Source organism: Furipterus horrens, unplaced genomic scaffold (genome assembly GCF_987537825.1).
Source record: "Furipterus horrens unplaced genomic scaffold, mFurHor1.1.pri manual_scaffold_4, whole genome shotgun sequence".
Classification (NCBI taxonomy): Eukaryota; Metazoa; Chordata; class Mammalia; order Chiroptera; family Furipteridae; genus Furipterus; species Furipterus horrens.
The window spans coordinates 21899270-21923694 of NW_028327174.1; the positions used below are offsets into that span (position 1 = coordinate 21899270).

Genomic DNA, 24425 nt, shown 5'->3' on the forward strand with positions numbered 1-24425 from the left:
AAGAAACGGAGACCCTGAGCACACATGCGCACACACACCCCCATGTGCACACACCTAAGTACGTTCACCTTCTGTCACTCAGCGGTGACTGGGAGACAAGTTTCCAATTTCCCTCCATAATACTGCACCCAGTCAGGGCCAGAAGCCACTGAGACCCCTTCAATGCATGGCATTTCCATGAAGGAGGAGGTCACAACCACAACCTTACTGTCCATGGGCAGGTGACTAGAGCACTTGGACAGTGGAGGGGAGGACAGGGTGCCCTGCCAGTTCTGCTTCCCTCCACCTGAAATACCCCACCCCATGTGCTGCGCAAGCCAGTTAGCACCATACAGCAACAGACCAGAGCTGGCTCCAGGCCACAGCAGGGGAAGGAGGATGTGGCAATCACGTCCTTCATTCAATGGAGAAGTTACAGGACCACATCACACTGGCAGCACTTTAAAGATGGGGAGTAGCAGACACCCACACGTGAAGGCAGGAGAGCTCCAGCTGGGAAGGCAGGCCAAGCCTCGCTCCAGACACTAGAGGGAGGAAGCCGGAGGGAGGAGCAGCCCTGTCCGCAGGGGACAGGCTTCGTACAGCGGGACAAATGAAGCTCCCCTTCTGTGAACCTCCACTGCCGAGGGGCCAGGTGAGGGGCCAGGTGCGTTCCCACCAGGGTGGGACCAGAGGCAGGTCCCTATCTCATGGAGCTATCAGAAGAGACATCGCGATCGGAATCCTCAGTCTCGCTTGGTGGCGGCGGTGGGTCGCTAAGTGGGACCACAGTGAAAGCAGGAGACTTTCTAGAAAAAAACACCAGTTGTCACCTTGGGGCAGACAGGACTCCAGATGAGGTGGGCATTCCTTTCCCTTGGCCTTGTTCTCTGGCAGGCAGGTGAATGACTTCTCAGGCAAGGGCAGGAGGACCATGGGGTGCCGGGTGAAGGAGTGGGGAGGGGAAAAGGAAACCTCCCCCACCAGTGATGGGGAGAAAATCCCATCTTTTATCTGAGGACTTCAAGAGGCTCAGAGATGCCACCTGAGCCCAAGTGCACTGACTGGATGGCCCTAGCTTTATGTCTTATTTGAAGCACTTTTGTGACTTTTTTTTTTTAATTTTCTTTTTTGTTGCAGTATTACTTACATGGTCAAATGCACAAATGGTGGCTCTGACTATAGATAACAATCTGCCCCCACACCCCTTCTGTTCCTTGTCAGTTTTTAGCTGCTTCTAACCAGAGGAACCACCCCCTAGACTCCAGAAAGGCTTACCGGTCGCCAGACTGGGTGATGAGCCGGCGACAGGTCTCCATCTGCACATCCAGACCCCGCTTCATGCTGCACATCTCCATGTATTCATGCAGGTGCCGGTTCATGTCATTCTTGGCCGTGGCCAGCTCCAGCTGTGGCAAGAACAGGGTAGGGCCGTCAAGTCTGCAGGGGCCCTGCTCCCAACCCCCAGGGGGTAGACACGCCACGAGCACCGCTGGGCAAGGGGCCCAGGCAGCATGGCTTGAGGGCTCAGATTTAAAAATAAATCAGATCAAGGCAGAAGGCACTCAATATACTATCATTCCTTCTGGCTTCCCTGGCAACCTTTGCCTACAGAGGAACAAATGCAAAGGTACCTGCCCCAGGCCTGCATTCTTTCACAGACTGGTAAGAGAAGTGAGGAAAGAAAGGTTCACATGGGCAGGAGGGAAAGGACGGTGTTCCTGAGAGCAGGAGCGCTGTCTGCCCAGACTGCCTGGGGTTCCTGCACAGCGTAGCCCATCCCTCACTGCCCCCGGCAACACTGCACCCCGTCTGTGTCCCTCACTAAATCGGAAACTCCTGGAAGGGCTGGCCACAGGCCTTATTCATCTCCGCCTGATGGGAAATGAACTGTTAATTTTGTGAAGTATCTGCAAGACTCATGGCATCAAGGAGGACACCAGTCTGCACTGCTGAAAGGGGCTCCATTCTCTTACCATCCATTTTCTCCTCATTACTCTTCTTTCTTGTAAGCCATTTCGGAGACTAACAGAAAGACCTCTTGCCATACTGAATGTCCTACTGGTTATAAGACGTATCCCAATTTAAGAACTGTTACATGTGAAAAAGTGGGGGGCTCAGAGTCAAGGAAATATGGTCTCTCTCCCAGAGCCCGATTCTGCGGGGGAAGGCTTTGAGGTGGAGCTGAGAAGTGGTGCAGAGGCAGGAGAAGATCTGGGCCAGAGACAAACTGCTGCTCTCTTTGTTTTGCGTACAAAGGACAGGGGCCAGAAGCAAAGGCAGAATGAAACTGCTTGGAGGTGTTGTGCTTGACTGCCAGAGAGCAAAGAGAAAGGGTAGGAAACTAGCCGTGAGGAATCTGAACTGGACCCAGGAAACCGCACATAACTAATCCGAACTGGACAGAGGATGGGAACTCGGAGAAAGAAGTGGGTGCCAGGGTCAGACGAAAGAAATGGTCAGGACAGTGACATGTGGGAGAGAGGGTGGCCTGGGTGAGTACGGCTGGAGTGGCAGCCTTGGTTCCAGAGCTGGGATTCCAGCTGGGGTCCCACAGCAGCGAGCCAGAGGCGCAGGACGTGCTGACTGTTCAGTCCAGGAAGGGAATATGATGTCATGATGTTGACTGCACCCCAACTTCTCCACCTCAGGAGAGGGTGTGGGGGGGGGGTAGCTGGGCTCTGGAGCCCATCACTCAGCAGGACAAGGAAGAATATATTCTATCACAACACACAGGGGTGGACAAAAGTAGGTTTACAGTTGTTTGTATGGCAAATAATACAATAATTAAGAAGTAATAATACAAGAATAAACTTTTTTCATGTTCTCACGACTATAAAACTACTTTTGTCCACCCTTGTATATTTGATCACCAATATATATTCTATCACAACAGAAGACTAAGACTTCCATCAGTCGTCTCTACATATTTGTATGCCCCCCTTAATTCACACAATTCAAGCCGAGATGAGCACACGCTGGCAGACACGCACAACAACCCACCCTGAAACTCCAGACTCACTGGGTAAGCAGGGGAGGGCGGTGGGTAAGGCTGGGAATATATGGAGAGAGGGAAGGAGGTGGGGCACAAGAATTCTTTCCCACCCTCCACCTGGGCCTAGGCTTAACCATCCAATAATGGGACATGGTCCCGGCCTCCATCTCAGTGACCCTGAGAGCTCAAAGGTCACAAAGATAACAGGACCTTGGGTGGCCCAGAAGGATCACCAGGAGCAACACAGCAACCAAAGCCGCCATGTCCGCTCTCCTAACATTCCCTTAATGTCATTCTACTGGGAGAGTAGAAGAACCGGATGACTTAAAAACATCTTAAAAAGCATGTTTCCACTTAGAATTTTCTTTCCTTTCATTTCACATCATGTTTTTAAGATTTTTTTATAGTAGTATCTTTTAAAACTTTTTTATTGATTGATTTTTAGAGAGAGAGAGGAAGAGAGAGAGAAATACCAATTTGTTGTTCCACTTATCTGTGCACTCACTGGTTGTTTTTTTTTAATGTGCCCTGACTGGGGATCAAACCCGCAACCTTGGCCTATCATGATGATGCTCTAACCAACTGAGCTACCCAGCCAGGGCTGACATCATGTTTTAAACTAAGCCCCTCTGCTGCCGGGGAAGAACCAGGCAGAGATGCAGACCCAGATTACCACTCGAATGGCTCCTGCTAGGTTGAAGGTACAGTGAAAACATCAATCCTTATACCTACCACTCCAAAGAGGGAGGTAAGAGTCAGGTAAGGAGGGAAGGAGGGAGAAGGCTGTGAGATAGGTGTAAATGGGAATGTGAAGATAAGTTCTAGTTCTCCCTTCCCATCTCCTCAGCTAGTAGCATAAATCTGGCTGTGCCTGTAAAACTTAGCATTTATCTGCCTGGGCAAAAAACAAAGGCAGGTTTTGCTTAGAGGAGCAGGAGCACTTGACGTTGGGGAGCAGTAAGAGTATGAATAAGCCACATGGACTTGAAGAGAGGTTAATTACAGAAGCCTGCCCCTCATCCCCAAGTCAGAGTGCTCAGGAAGAGCCCCTCACGCAGGGCAGCAGGGCTCACAGGAGAGCCCCAGCAGTTCCCTCCATCCAGGGTGCCACAAACCCTTCCTGAAGCCCCTAAAAGCCTGCAGTTTAAGTTAAAGCACCAGCACCACTTGCCAACTTTAGAAGGTTCCTCAAGGCTAGGGAATAAGAATAGAAATTCCACCCTGACTAGTATGGCTCAGTGGGTTGGGCATCATCGCGCAAAGCCCAAAAGGTCACCAGTTCGATTCCTAGTCAGGGCACATGCCTGGGTTGCAGGCCAGGACCCCAGTTGGGGATGTGCAAGAGGCAACAGATAGGTGTTTCTGTCACACATTGATGTTCCAAGGCTAAGCTGAAAAAGCAGTAAAGTTCAAGTCCACCTCTGAGTGGACCTGCTATAACACTGACAGTAATAATAATAACAATAACAACTGCTACCATATGGTATGCTTACGCTTACTAAAGGGCAGACACTGCCATGAGCTCCATGGGTGCATCATTTCATTTCAAACAACCCTATGAGGGAGGTATTAAGAGTCCCATTTTACAAATAAAGAAACAGGCTCAGAGAGAATAAGGAGCTTCTTGAAAGTTAGAGTAGTAACGAAGTGAGAGAGCTGAGAAGTGAACCCACATCTCTCTGCCTTCCTGCCTCCAGAGCCTGAAATCTTAAGAACCCACCAGAGATACCAGAGCTGGGCAATCACTGCTCCACGTCAAAGGAAAGGGGGAGGCCTAGTGTCTAGGGTCCATCTGCAAGATGGGACCTCTCCACCTACAGCCCCGCTCACCACCCACTGGGAACCTGGGCTCCTCTGCTTCCGCTCACATCCTTACCTCTATCTGGCCAATGGTTTCCTGATATTCCTTCTCCCGGGTTTTGAACAGGGACTCAGTATCTTTAATCACTTTATCCAGACTGTCTTCCTGCTGCTGGAGTAGAAAGGGAAGCAAGGGTCAGGGGAGGGGCAAGGAGAGGAATGGGAAGGGGATGTTCCAGAGGGCCAAGGAGTGGGGGAGAGAGACAGAAAGTTGTGTTAAAGGAAACCAAAGAAAGAAAAGAAAAAGGACAAAGAAGAAGGGGAGAAGCAGGTAAAGGATGATGGTCACAGAGGGAAAACAGAGCAGGGAGGGGAGGGAGGCAGCGAGGAAGAGGAGGAGACGGGCAGTGAGCTGGAGGGGCAAAACTGGGGCCCCGAGGCCGAGAGGGGTGGTTACCTCTCCCTGGGCCTCTGCAGCTGCCATGGCATAGCCTGAGAAATCCTCCCAAAGCAGCAGGGTCTCCTCAGTCTCCTCCCAAGTCAGGCTGTCACAGTCGTCCTCAAAATCATACTCCCTCCTAGAGACAGGGAGCCCATGTGTCAAGGAGAGTGGGGCCTTCCTCCTGGCCGAGAGGCCTGGGGGGGGTGGGTCATGGGGGGAAGTGGGGGGCTCCGGCCTCGGGGGCTGGGTGGGGGGGCTGCTGAGGATGGGCCTGCGGGACTCACAGCTGGTTGAGCATACGCTGCATCTCCTCGTTGATGCTGAGGGCTGTGCTCTCCTCCTCATCCCCATCGGGCTGGCGGGGCCCGTCACTCTCCGACAGGGAGGTGTCCTCCTCGATGGCAGCCTTGCGCTCCCGCTTCCGCCCCCCCATGGATGGGACCTTAATGGGAGACAAGTGCAGAGACTACAGAGACGAGGCCGGGTGCATGAGGAGAAAGGGCGGCGGGCGGTGGGCCAGGAGGGAGGAGAAGCAGGAACCAGCAGAAGGGTGGGACGGACAGAGAAGACACAGTTACAATGACAGGAACAGAACACCGGAGTTACCAAAGGCCAGGCAGACAGACACAGATGGGGACAGGGCTGCAGACCAGGAGGGAAGAACAAGAAGAAACACAGAAGACAAAGCAGTGAGGTAAGAGGAGAAACGGCTTGTTGTGACCACGTTAAGATGTGCACAACGGCTAATGGAGATTTTTTTTTTTTTCTAAAAAAGGTCTTTCTAATGAAATGACTTGACAAAAAAAGCAAGTTTTAGGTTGCAAGGAGGATGCAGTGTTCACAAAGGAGAACCTGAGTCACATACCCAGATCTGGGAAGCCAGAAGGAGAAGGGACCAGAAGAAGTGAAGCAAGAGAGGAAAAAAGGGAGGAAACAGCAAGGAAACTAGAAAGGAGGGAGAAATCTGCGCTGAAAAGCCCAGTGGGTCAGAACCGATGGCCTGGGTAGTTTAGAAACAGGGACTGGGACATTAATAAGCTTGCGTGAGAGCAAAACTAACCAGTTTCTTCTGTGGAGAAAGCCAGAGAAGATGAAAGGAAGAGAGAGGAGAGGAAGCAGACAGGAGAGAGGGAGGGGAGAGATGGGTTAGAGACAACTTCCAAAACTTCTCTTCAGGGGCTGCTCCTGGCCCCCCAGCTAGTCCCACTGAGGGCCCCTTGGTGCCCAGATGAGTCCCCCAAGAAGGAGGATGAGGTCTGGCTCCAAGCCAGTGATGACAGAAGGTTCTTTGCCGGCCCCAACCCTCCTGAGGTGCTCGGGCATGGGGAGATGTGGGCTAGGGGCCGGGCCAAAGCCTGCCCTCTACCCTCACCTGGAACATCTGGATCATGTCCTCACAGTTGCGCTGCTGAGCCACATCGCAGAGTTTGGCGGTGATGTCGATACGGCGGCAGATGTCCATGTCTACCTTCATGGCCTTCTCCTGGATCTTCGTGTCCAGCTCTGTCAGGTTCTGCCCGGGGAACATGGGGAACAGTGAGGAGGCGCCCGCACTCCACGCAAGGGCCAATAGGGCCTGGCAAGATTCTCCTCGTCCTTCTGGTCACCATCGCCTCCCCCACGAAGCTGTTGCCAACCCCTCCAAGCAGCACACACCCCTTCTGGGTTCACTCCCCACAGCACACTACTCATACACCAGGCTGCTCAGGCCACTGGCTCCCTGGCCAGATAGGGAGACCCTGGAGGGCAGAGCCCAGTGCCTGTGACATACAGGGTATCTCTTGGAACTTATTTCCCCAGAGAGAAAGAAACACTACTGGGAGTTACAAGAGTGGAGAACGTAGTGTAATAAGGGTAACAATAGCTAACACTTGGAGCACTGAGTATGTACTAGCACCGTCCTCAATACGTTATGATCTTCATAATCATTCTGCAAAGTACACAGCTTTACTAAGTCCATTCCATGGGAGCACATGGAAGCAGAGTGGTTAAGGAATTCGCCCAAGGCCACACTGCTGGCGAGGGGAAGAGCTGGGAGCTGTGTTCACTAACTGCTGAACAAGCTCTAGTGATGACGGAGGTATGCTGTCTCTCAAACATAAGGGACTCGTGTTCCTTCTTTTTCTCCTAAACTGGAGGGTGGCAAAGGAAAAAAAATGGAGGCAGAGCAAAGTGAAGAGGGGGTGTGGTCACAGGAAGTCAACAGACCACACCCAGCGAGGCGAGCTCTGCCAGCTTCTGGGCAGCCTGGTTGCAGGCAGCTTGCGTGATAAGCCCACAGGGGAAGAGGGTGAGGGGTGTGTTGGCTGCACTCACATTGCTCATAAGCCCTTTGAAGACCACTAGCTCAGCTTTCAGCTGCTCCACCTTCATCGCCAGCTCCTCCTGGCAGGCATCAGCCTCCTGGGCCTCCTATGGCCAAGCAGAAAACCCTAATATTAGTGGCACTGCCAGTGTGGGAGGAAGACAAGATGAGGAGGGATAAGGAACCGGCTCCAAGGCTGAGGGGCGACAGGGAGGACTGAGGGAGGCCCAGGCAGCGGGGCGCCCTCACCTCCTGGAGCTCATTCACTCGCTCTTGCAGCTGTACCCGTACCGTGTACTCCTCTTCCCACCTGGCAGACATGGGAGGAAGGGAAAGAGCATAGGTGCAGAGTCCTTCCCTGCCCCTGGAGCTCCCTGTTCCCCACCTGTCTGGCTCAGGCCTCAGCCCCTGGGTCTGGCTCCCTACACAGGGAGGAGCTGTGGACAGGAATGTCTAGCCGGCTGGCCAGCAGCAACTGTCAGGTGGCTCCACACTTCCTGGCCACTGCCAAGCTCACCAGCTGCCTTCCCAGAACCTCCAGGCCATGACCAGCAATTGTATTTAAGAGAACTGCAGCTGCTCTGGTCCTTTATAGTGCCCATCCAGTTCAGGCCCCAGCCCAACCAGCTGTCTGGCTGGCCTCATCCCCCATGTCCTGCCCACACCAGACCACCCGACCCAGTCTCCCACCTTCAGCAGCACAGATCCGGTCTCCCGCCTCCAGCCTGCACCAGAACAGAGCTTCTCTAACCTGCTGCCCTGCCTTGTGTGGTACCATTTAACCCTGTAAAAGCAGCTGCAGGACACATACCGCGTCAACAGAGTTGCTCAAGAGCCAGGAGGAGATACTCTAAGTCCATCCCCACAAGCTCCACAAACTGCCCACCCAGAGCCCCCACTAAGTGAGCCAGAGAGATGTGACAGTGGAAAGCAGGAGCCTGGGACTACTAAGCACCCAAACCTGAGGGAAAGGGAAACCGGAGTATGAAAAAGTATCTTGCAAATCAGTGGGTGAGAACGAGAGGTGGTATCTCCTGGTATGTAGGATTCGGAGACTAAGATCCCAAGTAGCCTGACAAACACTCTGGGCCACAGGCAGGGTCTCTGTCTTAGGACTAGGCTTTTCACACATGGTAGTTCATGGCAAGCCAGTGTGTGTGGCCCGGTGCATCAGAGAGATGGAAGGCTAGTGGTGGGGGCAACATCGCACCCTAGAAGGTTGATTGAAATAGCAGAACTTCTCAGATCCCATTCAGATAGATTATCATTTCTTGCTACATTCTAGAAAGGCTTCTTCCAGTCTGAGAAAGGAGGGGAACTGCACCAAGAGAGAAACTTAGGTAGTTAGGAAGTAGCAAAGAGGACAGCAAGAAAATGAAAACCCAAGGGAACATATTCTGTAGATGCGGGATTCAATTCTTCCTTCCCCTCCCCTTCACCTTTCTCCCATCTCGCCCTCCGCTCTTTCCCCAGGCTCTCCCTCCAGTCTTGCCTCCTGACTCTCCTGTTCCTCACTCACATCCGCACTGCAGCATTCCTAAGAATAACTCTTCTACGTCACCGAGACTGCCCCTCCCAGCTGGGCAGGGAGGAGGCGGCCAGCCCAGCCAGCCACCACCCTGATGGCTCATCGCGCAGCCCAGTGCCAAGCCTTCCTGGCTCCCTGCCCACCCTTCCCTGCTGCCCCATGTCCCACTCCTTTGACTATGGCCTTCTCACCCAGTCAGGGCCAGTGACAGGCCCTTATGGCATCAAGTTATATGTTTTCTTATACAAGATCCTTATCTTTCCAGGCCTTGTTTTCTTCATCTACAACATGAAGGCCGGAGATGTGGTACCTTCGTGTCCCTGGAGCCCATGGTCTCTAGAGGAAGAAGGCAAGACTGACAAGAGGACAATAACCCTGGACACAATGTGTCAGGAAGGGTAGAAAGTACTGTTTGACAGTAAACTCAACAAATTCAGGTAGAAACTTAAGTAAGGAAGTTATGTAAGAATTAAGATTAATAAAATCTTATAGGGTAAAAAAATTTGAAAAGCAATCATCTGGAAGCTTACTAGAATTCTATTTGTACTCCAGTCAGACTTTTCCACAAATAGGTTCATTTTGACCTCCATTCAAATCTGGTCTCATTTACGAAGGTCTCTTAACATGTAGAATTTTAGCAATCTCTGTGTATTCCACATTTACCAACCACCTCTCTTCCAAATCAATTGCATCCTCGAGTGAAGTGAGGAAGCAGGGGCCATTCCCATGTGGGAAAAACTGAGGCTAGGAAAGAGAACCACCCAAGGTCATACAAGAAAGGGGAACTGAAAACAGAACCCAGGAGGCCTCAGCTCCTTCCCAGTTGAGTGCTCAAGCTGTGCCCAGGCCTTCCAGGCTACATTAGGCGCTACAGTGTTGCTATAAAGAGAACAGAATGAGGGCAGGGGATCTGGGGTGGAAGAATGAGTAACTGCCAGTGGCACGTACCATACAACTCTAGCTGCGGGGCCCTCGGCACAGCAACATGCTGCAGAGGGATGAGCTCATCAGTCCCCAAGGAATAACTCTTTGCTGCCCTGGACAGCTGGACCAAGGACACACTTTACAGTTAAAAAAAAATATGGCCCTAAGAACAGCAGTTGTTCCTGTGGTTATGGATGTATTCCAGAACTGTCCATGTTCCACTGCTGTGTTAATTAGCTCCGGCTGAGGCTGGGGCTGGGTGGCATCCGAATGATGATTTCAAGATAACCAGGATTCCCAAAGGCAGGCATAACACGGACTACAACTAAGGAACCCAGCAGGAGGACAGAGCTTAACCTCAGAAAGCCTGCTCATCTGTGATCGGCTAGGCTCTGGCAAGTTACAGATACCTGAAGGTCATCTGCGACCCGGCAGCAACCTCCCAGAACAACTCAGCCAATCTCCACCAGACAAATCTCCGCTACACTGAGATGCAAGGGTAATTCCCACGCCTGCCCACAAGGGGTCAGAGTAGCTAATTAAGAGGTTAAACCTGAAGGCCCCCAAATCAAAGCCTCCCTCTGAACCGCCATCTTCCTCTGTGACCACCGCATTGGGCACCGAGTCTACTGAGTGCTGGCTGAGCTCCTGCTCCTGTCCTAACAGCCGGCTTACCAACCCTATAAGGAAGCCACTTGGCATATGACCAGCACTCCAGCATTGCATCCCTTCCCCTGGCTTTTTGTGCTGCCCTGCCTGGTTCCCCACAAAAATACGAACCGTCATTCTCAGAACACACTGAGCCTATCCTCCAGCTGCCTTATACTCACAGGCTGCATCCACATTCCCAGCTTTCTCCTACTGGGCTCTTGGCTCTTTACACCTTCACAGATTCCCCATCTTCCACTGGCCCTACAATAACCACCAGTCCCTTCCCCATTCCCTAGGGAATTCCTTTTACTCTTTCTTTTCCCATGTTTTTTACCTACTCCGCGTAATGCCCAGAGCCTCTCATTTGAAAATAGAGTGCGTACCCAGCTTCCACCCACTTTGCTTTGGGAAACTCTGCGCATTGGCAGGATCACCCACTGCACAGGGCAGCCCTCCCTCACCACTCCCTTCTAATTTCACTTAAGGCTCCCAAATTAAAGCTGTATCTCTTGCCTCTTACTTCTGATCAGCACGTAGAGCTTATATCACAAAACTGCCTGCGGGCTGAGGCTGGTGGAGATAAGTGGTACCCAGATGTGACCTCTCAGACCCTTGTCCCTGCCACACCTCACAAAACCAGTTACACCGTTATCCAAACAGTGCAGCCTAGATGAGACAGAAAGACAAGCCAGAAGAAAACTGAAATCCCCACAATATTCCACTGCCAGTTTCCTTCCTGTCACGAGTCTGACTTCTGCATTCTCTGTACAGATTCCGTCTTGCAGGATCCAATTCCATTTATTCATTTCTGAGCTCCTCCTTACACAGATGGAACTTGACTCTTATTTGATTCCTACTCGATTCTCGGGCCCCAGCTGCCCCCCTCTCCACACCTCCTCGTGGCCCAGAGTGTGGCAGGACACTGAGCCATGTCCCCACCTGCCCGATCGATCCCTGTCCCTACCTCCGCTTGTATTCGTCCCGCTCGCGCTTCACCTTGGCCAGCACGTTGTAGAGCGCGCGGATCTCGGGGGTGATGGTATCGATCTGGACGCCCACCCCATCGGGGTGCACCCACGACAGGCCAGGACCCTGCACCATCATAGGCTCCAGTCCCGGCCCGAGCCGGCGGGCGTGAGAGAAGGACCAGATGGTGCCGGGCATGAGGCGGGCCGACGAGGAGAAGGCAGAGGAGGAGGTGGAGGTGGACGTGGAGGTGGAGGGCGACGAGTGGCAAGCAGCGGAGGGTGTGAGGGTGCCGGCTGGCGAGCGCGCGGGTGAACCCAGCACTCGCGCCGACGGGGTACAGACGGCAGCCGGCCGGGCGCCCAGGGGCAGCCCCAAGGGCCGGATGGGGCTGACGAAGCCGGTCTGCACAGCCTGATCGCGGCGCGCCAGGCCCCGCCGGCCCTGCTTACCCTCCTCCAGCGCCTGCTGCAGCTGCTTTTCCAGCAGCCGGTTACGGCGCTCCAGCTCATGCACCTTGGCCAGGAAGCAGCGGAAGCGGAGGTTCAGGGTCTTCAGCACGTTGATATTGGAGCCCAGGTCGTTGCGGAGGGCCATGGCGGCGGGGGGCGCTGGGGCTGGCCCAGGCGGCGAGTAAGTGGGTCCGGGAGAGGCGAGCGGCGACGTGGACACGTCCCCACCCCCGGCGAAGTGATCGCCTCCCAGAGGATCCCCCAGCGGCCCAGCCAGGCCCTGCTGCTCCTGCTGTAAGAGGAAGAGGTTGGGGCCGAATAACGGATTCATGGCTGCGCCTTCTGCTGGGAGATGGAGACCAGTGCAGGAGCAGGGATGCAGGGCGCAGGAGAGGAACCAATGAAGCGCCCGGGGGACGCGGGACAACCAATCAAACAGCTCAACAAAACGGGCAGAGTTCAGGGGGGCGGGGGAGGGCAGAGAGGAAGCCAATGAAAGGCTCAATCTGAGGCTGCAACGGGACTTTTCCGGGTGTGAGGCAGAACCCTGAGCTGAGTGGAACCCAGCCAGGTCTTCTGAGTAGACCAGACCCCAACCTGTGCCCAGAATCGAGACAGGGTGGCAGAAACACAGGTCCTCCAGTAGGCCACGGGTTCCAGCTGCAGGAAGCCCATCTTCCCCACACACCTACTGCCCTCCTCTCCCAAACGCCCTACCTCCAACTCCTTGACTTCTTCCCTGGTCCCTGGGGCATCCCAGGGGTCCCCAAGAACCTAAAATGTACCTGATTTCTCAGTATATCATACTGTTCCCCATCTTAAGAGGATTCCTGTCCCACCCTCCCACCTGACCCCTTAAAGCAGCAAAGCCAGTACCCAGTCCCCTCAAAAAAACACACAGCAACCAGAAATTGCAAAATGTTTATTAAATTTCATAGGCATAGTGGGAAAGCCATCCTCACAGAGGTAAGAGTTCCAACCCAGTGACAACAGCAAGGAGTCACCCCAGTATAGTTTTAACCATCCATCTGGACTAAGATTTTCTCCTTTTTGCTGGTGGTGGCCGGCTGGAACCAAGGGAGGACATGGTAGGAGTCTCAGGTTCCTTGGAGGTGCCATTCTGTTTTTGGAAGGCAGCTTTCTTAGAAGGCTTCTGTAGCAACTGCTGCTTTACCTTCTCAACCCCTTGGGTCTTTCCAAAGGGCTGAACAGAGCTCTCAGGCTTCTGTGCGACCTGAGTCTTGGAGCGGGACAACCCAGTGGGTACCTCTGCATCCATGCCCTTGGAAGGAGCATTCTGCTTCCGGAAGGCAACTTTCTTAAAAGACGGCAGTTTAGGTGACTGATGCTTTAGTTTCCCAGACACCTTTGGTTTCCTGATCACTTCCATCACTTTGGCCTTTTCAGTTGGCTGACCGCTATCCTCGAGCTTAGAGGAAGTTTGGGACTTTGTGATAGAAGATAGAGTGGACAACTCAGAGTCTGCCCCTTTGGGGATGCCATTCTGCTTCTGGAAGGATGCCTTCTTGGGATGCTGCCGTTTCTGCAAGTGATGCTCTGCTTTCACAGCCACTTTGGCCTTCTTGGCAGGCTGACTGCTGCTCTCAGGCTTCGAGGTCACCTGACCCTTCAGGTCAGGTGAGTCTGGGTTTGTAGGGGTGGATGTTGCAGAATTTCCTGGGGCTAAAATTAAACAGATTTTTTTTTTTTTAAGAAAAAGGGCCTCATCACTGGATTTTGATCATTAGTGGTGGAGACAAGCAGAGGCATTAAAATAAGGAAACTACCTGGGTACTGTCTTTTGTCAGCTGGAACAGTGCCTTAGAGCAGATTACCTGGATTCACATTACTTTACTATCACCAGGCCTTCACTCAGGTCCTACCTGAACCTTGCAGTAAAGGGAAGGGTTCACTACCCATCCTTGGGCCAAAAGGTTTTGAAAGGAAGCTGTGCCCCTTTGAGGACAGCAGCTATCAATATATTCTGAGGAGATAAGTCCTGAACAAACCTAAAGCACTGGGTTTTGTTTTTTCAAGTCAAGGACAACTTTTTTTTCTTGTGGATTTTGATGAGATTCAGGAAAAAAAGAAAGCATACACACAACTAGAAACAAGCTAGTAAGACATAAATGAGTACTGACATATTAAATATGTACGTTTAAAGTTACAAGAGCCCTGGCCAGGTATCTCAGTTGGTCTACATTGTTCTGATACATAAAGATTGTGGGTTCTATCCCCCAGGTGAGGGCACATACAAGAAGCAACCAATGGATGCATAAGTAAGTGGAACAAATCGATGTTTCTCGCTCTCCCTTCCCCTAACAGCAATAAATAAATCTTCAAAAATATAAATTAAGTTACAATAAATTTTACCTATCAGGTTTTTGTTAACATTCAAATGTGACTTTTGTAAGGAGCATTACTTATAAAGAAAAAAGTCAACTCAATAAATCATGTAGTTTGCATCCACGCACCTTTCCCTCTCCCAACTAAATCCGGGTTATATCCCAGCATGCAGAGCTCTAAGCCTGTTTCATAAAACTGCACCCTTCAGCCTGTGCGGCCCTACTTCAGTCTGAGCTACTCAGGTGGGAAGAGTGCAGCTCCTCTGATCATCTGCCCCATGAGTGGGATCGATGGGTTTTCTGGCCATGTTAGGAATCATGGTCATTCCATGGAGACCTCCCCTTGAGGAGGTGAACACAGGCCAGAAGGGCTGTTGGCCATAATCCTACCCCAGGCATAAGGGATATTGTTGCCTGACCACTTCCTGTCCTTCACTGCTGGATATCCTTACCACTTTCCATGCCCCTGCAGTAGGAGACAGGATGTTCATGTTCTCTGTCATCCTCTCCCCACGAAAATTATGAGATGTAATGAGAAGCATCAAGATTGTTCAGAAATAAAAACCAGATGTCCACCAAAAAAAAACAAAAAAAAACCTGCACCCTTCCCCTTGAGATCCAGGACAGACTCCTCAAGATGGCTGAGAAAACTATCTGTAATTAGTGTGATGGGCTCAGAGAACTGCTGATAGTTCTGAGGAGTCTATGCCAACCCTGTGCTGACAATGCTGGAACAGCAGAGATGCATTAACGGTAAGGCAACCTTGGGCTAAGAAGAAAGAAACCACAACCCACAAAGGGAACACATTTAGTGCCAAACAAGCACAAACACTTGGTAGAACAAACGGAAAGGCCTCCATCCATAGGAACACTCAAATGGGGTCCAGGCTCCGTAACAAGTCTAACTGGGATGTAGAGTCTCTGCTCTTATCCAAGCAGGCAAAGGCAGCGATAAGGGAGGCAGAAGTCCTTCCCTTCCCCGCAGTCACACTCTAGAAAGGCAGAAAGAGCAAAGGTAGTGATGATGGGTAGAGCAGATCACTCACCTGTTTGAGACTGTGGAATAGAATTAGAGAATTTCTTGAACTTGGCAATAAAGAAACCATCCATATTGTGGGTGTGAGGGTAGAAGCGGCGGGTAGAACGCAGAGTGGGGTGGAAGCGTCTTTCTCGAAAGCGGGTAAAACCCTCCTGTCCAAAGTCTAGACCTGTGGGCACCAGCCGCACATTCCTCTTTTTCAGGGCATAGTCTACCACCCACTCGTTCTCTTCCACCTGGATATGTGAGGGAGACAAAGACAGAACGGAAAACAAGAGCTGGAGCTGAAGGGAGCTCTGAGGGGCAAACAGTCTCCCAGTCCTGCCTTCCCGCTCTGCCACAGCAGGCCTCACCATGATGGAACAGGTGCAGTAGACAAGGTAGCCTCCCGTCTTGGAGGTGGCATTGACAGAGTCAATAGCACTCAGGAGCAACTCCTTCTGAAGGTGAGCACAGCGCAGGACGTCCTTCTCATCCTGTTCCAGGAAGGAGACCCAAGGGTGTCAGAATTTCAAAAGGCAGCCTCCACCTCCCATCCGGCTCTGCAAGGCCCAGTCAAGACCTCCCAGCTACCCCCACCCCCAACCCCAGCTCCTCACCTTGTTAGTCTTCACAGATGGGTCCTTAGAAATGATGCCAGTGCCACTACAAGGAGCATCCAGCAGTACTCGGTCAAAACCCCCTACCACCTGGGGGAAAAAATAGGTTAATCACCCTTTTTAGTCACCTATACTGCATCAAGTCTAAACATTCTAATGTCAGGTAGAGGGCTGGTGACCTGGAAGACACCTCAGGTAAGATGCCCGGGGGGAGTCCCACCTTGGGGAACTGACGCCCATCATAGTGGCTAATAATGGTGTTGGTGACTCCCAACCGGTGCAGGTTACCCACAACGCTCTTGAGGCGCTCAGCATTGGCATCATTGGCAAGGATCACACCTGTATTCTTCATCAGTTGGGCTAAGGGGAGGGAGGGTACAATGCTCAGCACCCAGCTCCTCTGCCCCCACACTTGCTAGCCACCCTCCAGCCAAGGAATCCACAGGTAAAGTCTCAGCACCTCAAAAACTTCACTCCCAATATGCCCTGCTCCCCACTGCCTTCTGCATGGGTCTCCCTAGTCTGCACTGACCCCTGGTGATGAGCAAGGTCATGAACACAGGTTTTTCTATTGTTACTGAACATCTCTCTGGTCCTAAAAACTAAGTTACTTTTTTTAAGTGGTAACAGCTTAATCAAAAATGGTTATGACTAATTACTATGTCAAGGACCTGGATATGTCTATCTCAAACCTCACACCCCAAACGTAATATAATGGCCAACCCAAGCACAATCATCACGCCATTTTACAGGTGACAAAGAAAATCAATTGCTTGCCCGGGGTCCTAAATGGCAACCACAGGGCTAGACCGCAGGCCAACCCCAGAGCCTGTGCTCCTCACTACTCTGTTCACTGACTGTGCACTGTCTCCTGAGCACTAACAAGTCACCAACCCCACCTACTTTCAAAAGCAGAGACCCAGATGAATCCTACCCCTGCCTGCTCTTCTCATACCTATATAGCTGGTCTTTCCTCCAGGGGCACAACACATGTCCAGGATCCGCTCATGTTCCTGGGGCGCCAAGGCCATGACAGGTAACATGCTGGAGGCTCCCTGCAGAATATAGTGCCCAGCCAGGTACTCAGGGGTAGCGCCTGTGGAGAAAGATTCGTCTATGACAAGTTGGGAACAAGGGGAGGGGCAGAAGGGCTACTGGGCAGGGAGTACTCACCAATGGGCACTGAGGAATCATATACCACTAATCCAGTCTTTGACCACTTGCCCAGGGGATCCAGGTTAACCCCGCGATTGATCAGTGCCTTAAGAAGAATGAAGATTTTTAAAAGCTTGTGGGTTACTATACCCAGAAAACAGATGGAAATATGAAAACCAAGTCCTATCAGGAAGTCTATGACACAACTCCTAGAGCTCTCAGAACACAATCATGACAGACTCAATGAAAGCAATTTATCTTCTCCCATCCCATCCCATCTCCTGGTGTCCTTTTCTTCAGCCTTAGGCTCTAACTCAAGGTCTGAACTCCATCCCAATGAAGCAAACTGCCAGCACCTGTTCTTTCTTGGAAGTGGATTTGATTTTCCAAGAGGCTTAGTTCTATTCCATACTAAAATTTAATCCTATTGGTTAGAACACATTTAAGATCATTATCAGGCCTTTGCCAGGTAGCTCAGTTGGTTGGAGCGTTGTCTCATACACCAAAAGTTTGCAGGTTCGAATCCGTTTGGTGCATATGGAAAGGAACCAATCAATGTTTCTCCCCGTTCCACTCTCTAAAATCAATAAAAATATATCCTACGATGAGAATTAAAAATAATAATACTAAAAATAATTACCAAGTTATCTTAGTACCAGGAGATACAAAACATACAGGAGAACTGAAATTTAGAAACAGGGGTCTTTAACCCAGGCTCCCTCAGCCTTTGGAAACAGTTGAGTTTAAAACATTGCTTGTGCATGTGTGCTGTTTTTTTTTTGTTTGTATTTTATTTATTGATTTTGGGGAGAGAGGGGGAGGGAGAGACAGACATATAGATTTGTTGTTCCACTTACGCATTCACTAATTTTTTTTAAAAGATTTTATTTATTTTTAGAGAGAGGGAAAGGGAGGGAGAGAAACAGACACGTGAGAGAGAAACATCAATCAGTTGCCTCTGGGATGCACTCTGACTGGGCACCAAACCTGCAACTCAGGCATGTCCCCTGACCAGTAATCAAACCGGAACCTTTCCCTTTGCAGAATGACACCCAACCAACTGAGCCACACCAGTTAGGGTTTCATTGATTAATTCCTCTATGTGGCCTGACTGGGGGAATCAAACCCAAAAACCTCATCACACCAGGATGACATTCCAACCAAATGAGCTACCCAGCCAGGACCTGCTGTCTTTTTCTGGAAGCAAGAATCAGTTCCACCAGCTTCTCACTAAAAGGCAGACAACTCCCTCCCATTTCTGAGGTAGCACTTTTATCCTGATTCAGATGTCTCAACGAGTTTCCACTTCACAGAAGTCCTAGGACCTGAGCCAAACAAAGCCAGCATGACACTATGCCTATGTAAGTTTGCCTCCTGGGATCATGCTTACACCAACAAGGTACTACGACCCCATCTAGTCAGGGTGGGATAGGGGAGCCTCTGTGGTTGACAGAAGTCACTACCTCCCAGAAATAAGCAAACTTCAAAACCCACCCCTCACCTGAGCAAGGTCTCGGCGCCGGGTTTTCAAGGTATTGGTCCTGAGGGTGATGGGCCGAGGCACCTCATTAGCTTCTAAGAACTCCACCAGCTGGGAAAGCAAAATGGCAGGGAGCAAGTCAGACCAGCTAAGGAGCTCAGCCAGAAGCGAACAAGGGAGCTGACTGCCTTCCCTACACAGAGTAAGTAAAAGGAAAGCAGAAGGGGCCATTAGATTGGCAATTCAGTACCTCAGACAAAGGGAAGAGGTCCATGAGCTTGCCAAGCAGAAAGTCTCCATAGGAGTAATAAGTGGCCAGATCCCTCTGAAGCCGGTGCAGATATTCAGCTCGAGACCGACCTTCCTCACGCTGAGTCTTAAAATCACGCAGCACTCCCACTATATCTTGGATGCGCTTGTGAACTCGTTGCAAATCTGGAGTCTGGGCATGTGAACCTATTAAGGAACTGTTTCATAATGTCCCAGGGCCTGTAAATCTCCTCTAGCAAGCACCTTCCCCCGCCCTTACCCTGCACTGGAAGGATATCCTGCTCCATCTCTCCGGCAGGGGGCAGCACAAAAGGCCCCTCTTCATCCACATTGATCTGCAGGTCCCCATCTATCTTGTCATCCTTTATGGGGCCTGACTCAGGGGACTCGTTCTTCTGCTCTTCCTCTTCATCACTTTCCTCTTCGCTCCACTGGCCCCTAGAAACAGGTCCAGGAACAGAGTGATTCACAGATCAAAACAAACACCTCCTTCCTCCCTCATCATTTCAGCTGCTAAACTCTTCTCCATCCTAAAGTTTCCAAAACTCACCCAGCAACAGCTTCCTGGGCCTTCTGTTTCCGAGCAGCCCTTTCAATGGGCAGCAACTGAAAAAAGATACAAGGAGCTGGTGATGTAAAGCTTGCCCTCCCACCAACCCACTAGCACTTCCTCTGTATTTTATTTTTTCCTAAATACAAATGTAACACATGCTCTCAGAAGGTAACACAGATCCTGAAAAAGTGAATATAAGGTTGGCACAATATTGACTGCTGTTGAAACTATGTGATGGATTCATTATACTGTTCTATCAATCTTTGTATTCCCCTTTCCATTAAGAAGTTTAAAACAGCCCTGACTGGTGTGGCTCAGTTGGTTGGGCATCCTCCTGGAAAGTGAAAGGTCACCAGTTCGATTCCCAGGCAGGGTACATGCTTGGCTTGCCGGTTCAGCCCCAGGTCAGGGCACGTATGAGAGGCAACCAATCAATGTTTCTCTCTCACACCAATGTTTCTCTCCCTTTTTCCCTCCCTTTCTATCTCTAAAAATAAATGAAAATCTAAAAACAAATAAACAGACATTTAAAACATGAATATACACCCATATGTATACACGGAAGACAAGACTGGCCTTTGGACATGTTTTGTGCCATATTTTCTTCCAGACTTCCTCTATTTTTCAGTTAAAATCATGATGCATTTCCAAATTTGTTTCTTGCCTTTCCTAACATATGAGTAAATCTTAATTTACTTATGCCTATTGGGTATTTTGAAATTTTCCAGAGTTTTTGCCATTAGAGTCCACATGACGGCTGCAAATCTCTTAACAGGAGCTCTATAGAGAAGGGGGGTTGTGGGAAAAAGGTACAAACGGGAACTTTCTTTTTATTCTATACAACTCTATATTAATTTTTTTTTCGAATTATAAGAAAAAGTTTATTTAGAAAGTAACAGAGATAGAATTGAGCCAGCTGGGCTGCATAGGCTCGGGAAACAAGTTACAGAGGCAGAAGGGCCTTTGGAGCTCAGGAGAAAGAAAGGCAAAGGTAACGTGCCTGGTGGGGAAGAAAAGGGGGAAAGGAAAGGCCCATGGGCATGCTCCTGGAAGCATGCCTTAAAATTTTCTAATGACACACCCATATACTAATTGTGGAATACATAAGTAACTTCTTACACTTCAATAAACAAATCTGTTCACATTTTGGACCATCTTCCTAAGTGGGATTACTAGAAAAATAAAAAGTTTCTAAGGTTCTCAGATACCAAATGCTTTATTTAAAAAATGTGTGCATTTCTATTCCCATCAGAGGGCAAACAAGTATCCACCTTACCACATCCTTATCAGCACTGAGTATTCTCATACTCAAAAATGTTCTATCCTGTAGCTCTTTTAAACTTGAATGCGCCCTGAAAGGACACAAGGTAAAAGGAAAAGAGTGATGGAAAATTAAAATCCCTTTTCCCTACTCAGGGTTACCCCTGTCTCGAGGACTTGGAAAGACTCTGTAAGGCAAGGATCCCTTCCTGAATACCCAGACTGATGAACTCACCTCTTCATCTTCATCCTCTGAGTTGGAGCCTGCTCCATAGTCATCCACCATATCAGCATCACTGTCCTCGGAGCCCCAGAGGTCCTCCTGGTTTACCAGATCTTCTTCTTCTGAGTCTTCCTCCTCCTCTTCCTCCTCACTGCTATGGGCTGGTGCTGGGCGCTTCTTGCCTCGAGCAGTGTTAAGTAATAATTGGGCTCCCTTCTTACCTCGTGCCTGGACAGCTCCTGCAGAGATCCCTAAGGATTTGAAGAATCCTGGACTGATGGCTGACACACACTGATGGAGCCTGTACTTTCTACCCCCAAGAACGTCCTTTGGTTGTTCCTTTCACTCCAGAAATGTTCAACAAGTCCTTCCCTACCCAGAACCCACAGGATCTTCACGTAGCATCCAGGTCCTATTTTCACTGACCTTTTGTTAGTTTTCCAGGCAATGGTTTGGCCCCAGGACATTTATTCATCTCAAGGGATTCAGCAGAGCTCAACCTCCTCTTGGCTGCCCTGAAAAGATATAAGGAGTAAGGAAATGGAACATACCTCCAGGTTCTGTCACTTCCCATTGCAAGGAAATCTGAGTCTCCAAGCAGCCCTTTTCATCAGCATGATCACACAGGATCACGTGGTTGAAGATGGACAGTACTAATTCAATCTACATAACTGGACATCCACACTCACCTCTTTCGAGCACGACTAGATAGTCTTCTAGAATTTTCATCACCAGCTGTAAAAAAAGAAAAGAGAAAGAGAAAGGCAGAACCAAGAGGTTACAGGAGAAATTTTAAAAAAGAGCGGGGGAGTGGGGAAAGAGCCCTAGCCAGGTGGCTCAGTTGGTTGGAGCGTTGTCCCGTACACCATAAGGTTGAAGGTTCAATTCCCAGTCAGGGCATATACACAGGATGCAGGTTTGATCCTGGGTCTAGGCGGGTATGAGAGGCAACTGATCAATGATTCTCTCTCCCCCTCTCTTTAAAATCAATAGAAATGTATCCTCGGGTAAGGATTAAAAGAAAATAAGTGGGGCCCTGACCTGTGTGGCTCAGTTGGTTGGGCATCATTCCACAAAGCAAAAGTTTGATTCCCAGTTCAGGGCACATGCCCGGGTTGCGGGTTCTGTCCCTGACTGGGGCGCATACAAGAGGCAACCAATCACTGTTTCTCTCTCACATCAATAGTTTCTCTCCCTTTCTCCCTTCCCTTCTCTCTAAAATAAACAAATAAATAAATTTTTTTTTTTAATGGGAAAGACTTAGTATACTAATGAAAGGGAGTCAATTCTAATTCACTCCACAGTGTTGTACCAGGAGCTGGATAAGAAATGTAAAGGAGATGATCTCCATCTGGTTGTTGAGCAACCAAATCCAAACTGGGCCTCCCTCCAGGGTTCTGATTTCTTTTTTTCTTTTCCTTTTTTAAAATTGATGTTAGAATGAGAGAAGGAGGGAGGGAGGGGAAAACAAAGAGAGAAACATCGATTGGTTGTTCCACTAATTTATGGATTCGTGGGTTGATTCTTATATGTGCCCTGACCAGGGATGGAACCTAAAACCTTGACATATCAGGACACAGCTCTAACCAACTTAGCTACCAGGCCAGGGCAAAATTTCTGATTTCAATAAACAGCATCATCACCATTCTGATAACAGATTCAAAAGTTACCTTTTCATATGCTCTTTCCTTTACTCTCAATTTAATTGATTACCAACCAGAGCAGATTTTACTTCTATAACTGCTGTTTTTTCATATTCTCCAAGAAATAAAAGGTTTATTTTTTAAAGATTTTATTTATTTTTATAAGAGAGAGGGAAAGGAAAGGAGAAAGATAGGAAGAGAAACATCAATGTGTGAGAGAAACATCTACTAGTTGCCTCTCACATGCCCGCAACTGAGAACCTGGCCACAACCCAGGCATGTGCCCTGACTGGGAATTGAACAGGGGACCCTTTGGTTCGCAGGCCGGCACTCAATCTACTGAGCCACACCAGCCAGGGCTAAAGAAATAAAAGGTTTAAATCTCAGCCCTGTCATTCAGTAACTGTCTGCAACTTACTTAAACCTCTCAGCATCTATTTCCTTAACAGTGCTTTTCTCAGAGAGCATTAAGAGAATAAACTGATGCAATGTATCCAAAGCGTTGAGTATAATGTCTAGCTCAATAAACTGTATCTTTTATCCAATGTGCAATGCAAACTACCTGCCCACTCTTCTCTCCCACCCAGTCTTCCATGCAGTAGACTGACTGCTCGCCATGTGAGAACCAGATTTGTGTGCTCCCACCTCCATCCCCTCCACAGTGCAGTTCACAGTGATTGGAGTGTCTCCTTCCCAACTTCCACTTACTAAAATATCACCCATTTTTCAAAACTCAATTTCTTAAAATTTAAAAGTTCTCCAGCTGCATAGGATTCCTCTCTTTCTTTAATCCCCCCATCAATGTTAAACCACACATCTTCTTGTATGGGTATCTGTGTCCCTGTCGCATCTACCCTAAGTTCTAAACGCTTGATAACAGTGATTCATTCATACTTAATACTAATACCTCATAAGAGAGAAAATTCCACTTCAACAGGAAGTGAACAGAGACTAAAAAAAACTGAGGTTATGAATACAAGTCAAAAAACGGCGTAAAAGCTGGAGATTCAGAAAGTATGCCCGACCCCGTACCCTCAGGCAAGAATCTGACGAGTTCGGTCTCGGCACCCTTCTGTTTCCGGGCTTTTCGACCTGGCCCACGCTTCTCCTTCTTTGTAGGATCCAACTTGCGCCCCATGGTACTGGGGAAAAGAAAAATGGAAGAAGGTGGTGAACGGCGCGTGTTGGAAAAAGAAAGGCAGACCGCAGTCTTAGCGTATTAGAGTGGGAAAGGGCATCACCTCGGCCAGAACCTCGACTCAGCACCTCCAACATCCCCTCCAGGCCTAGCCGATCTCCATTCCACGAAGAGATCCGGACCCCACGCCATTTGTACAGCGTTCGCCTCCTCATGACGCAGCCCAAGTCAGTGCTCCCACCCCCAACTTCCTCCAGAACCATCGAAGCCTCAGCTCACCTGAAAGTAAGTCCAGGGCCAAGATGCTCCCTCAGTACTAGGAGCGCTAGCCCCACGTGCAGTCTGAGGTTGGCGTTCCGACGCCACCCTCCCAGGAAACGTTTTACGCAGGCGCAAAGAGCGCGCTTGTCTCGTGGCCCCGCCTCTTCCGGTCGGCCTCAGAGGCGGAACTTACAGACACCTTAGGAACGTGCACGGGGCTGTCCGCGGTGCGGCCGGGGTCAATTCCGGTGCGCACCGCTCTACTCTTACTCGGAGAGGACCGAGGCAATGGGGTCGGAACCATTTTCAGCTTTCCCACCTTTTCCTCATGGCTCTGGCGTTTTCCCTCGCCGCAGGTTTCAGTAGGAAAAACTGGTGCTTGAAAACCGCCCCCTCACCTCACACCACGGCCTGATG

The 24425-nt window shown here is 50.0% G+C and overlaps 2 protein-coding genes across 8 annotated transcripts; both read right to left on the reverse strand.

Moving 5' to 3' along the window:
* Positions 1 to 641: 641 nt before the first annotated feature.
* Positions 642 to 12399, reverse strand: IFFO1 (intermediate filament family orphan 1). 7 transcript variants are annotated; one of them, XM_090272715.1, is made up of 10 exons: positions 11589 to 12399; positions 7771 to 7831; positions 7533 to 7628; positions 6589 to 6729; positions 5823 to 5858; positions 5501 to 5658; positions 5232 to 5352; positions 4851 to 4943; positions 1258 to 1388; positions 642 to 788 (listed from the first exon to the last, which is right to left on the reverse strand). In XM_090272715.1, the coding sequence occupies exons 1-10, from the start codon at positions 12371 to 12373 to the stop codon at positions 683 to 685; spliced, it is 1728 nt and encodes a 575-aa protein (XP_090128841.1). In that variant the 5' UTR covers positions 12374 to 12399; the 3' UTR covers positions 642 to 682. The 7 variants fall into 7 exon arrangements, with proteins under 7 accessions (XP_090128841.1, XP_090128843.1, XP_090128840.1 ...); XM_090272717.1 differs by having other exon boundaries at positions 642 to 784; positions 4851 to 4946; XM_090272714.1 differs by having other exon boundaries at positions 4851 to 4946.
* A 548-nt stretch (positions 12400 to 12947) lies between these two features.
* On the reverse strand, positions 12948 to 23958 carry NOP2 (NOP2 nucleolar protein). The gene is made up of 16 exons (XM_090272722.1): positions 23851 to 23958; positions 23642 to 23751; positions 21656 to 21701; positions 21393 to 21481; positions 20979 to 21217; positions 19481 to 19536; positions 19208 to 19368; positions 18911 to 19110; positions 18682 to 18771; positions 17199 to 17286; positions 16981 to 17121; positions 16246 to 16385; positions 16026 to 16115; positions 15780 to 15902; positions 15434 to 15662; positions 12948 to 13725 (listed from the first exon to the last, which is right to left on the reverse strand). The coding sequence occupies exons 1-16, from the start codon at positions 23937 to 23939 to the stop codon at positions 13076 to 13078; spliced, it is 2541 nt and encodes an 846-aa protein (XP_090128848.1). The 5' UTR covers positions 23940 to 23958; the 3' UTR covers positions 12948 to 13075.
* Positions 23959 to 24425: the final 467 nt, after the last annotated feature.

What these genes read in the sequence shown, in the direction of transcription:
- IFFO1 (XM_090272714.1), bottom strand. Translation starts at nt 12,373, where the DNA reads ATGAATCCGTTATTCGGCCCCAACCTCTTCCTCTTACAGCAGGAGCAG. An exon ending in TCAAAGGGCTTATGAGCAAT is followed by an intron (nt 6,730 to 7,532) that starts GTGAGTGCAGCC and finishes TTCCCCGGGCAG; the next exon opens with AACCTGACAGAGCTGGACAC. An exon ending in CTGCAGAGGCCCAGGGAGAG is followed by an intron (nt 4,947 to 5,231) that starts GTAACCACCCCT and finishes TTTCTACTCCAG; the next exon opens with CAGCAGGAAGACAGTCTGGA.
- NOP2 (XM_090272722.1), bottom strand. Translation starts at nt 23,939, where the DNA reads ATGGCGTGGGGTCCGGATCTCTTCGTGGAATGGAGATCGGCTAGGCCT. An exon ending in GAGTCGAGGTTCTGGCCGAG is followed by an intron (nt 23,752 to 23,850) that starts GTGATGCCCTTT and finishes TCTTTTCCCCAG; the next exon opens with TACCATGGGGCGCAAGTTGG. An exon ending in TGCCGGAGAGATGGAGCAGG is followed by an intron (nt 19,111 to 19,207) that starts ATATCCTTCCAG and finishes TAATAGGTTCAC; the next exon opens with ATGCCCAGACTCCAGATTTG.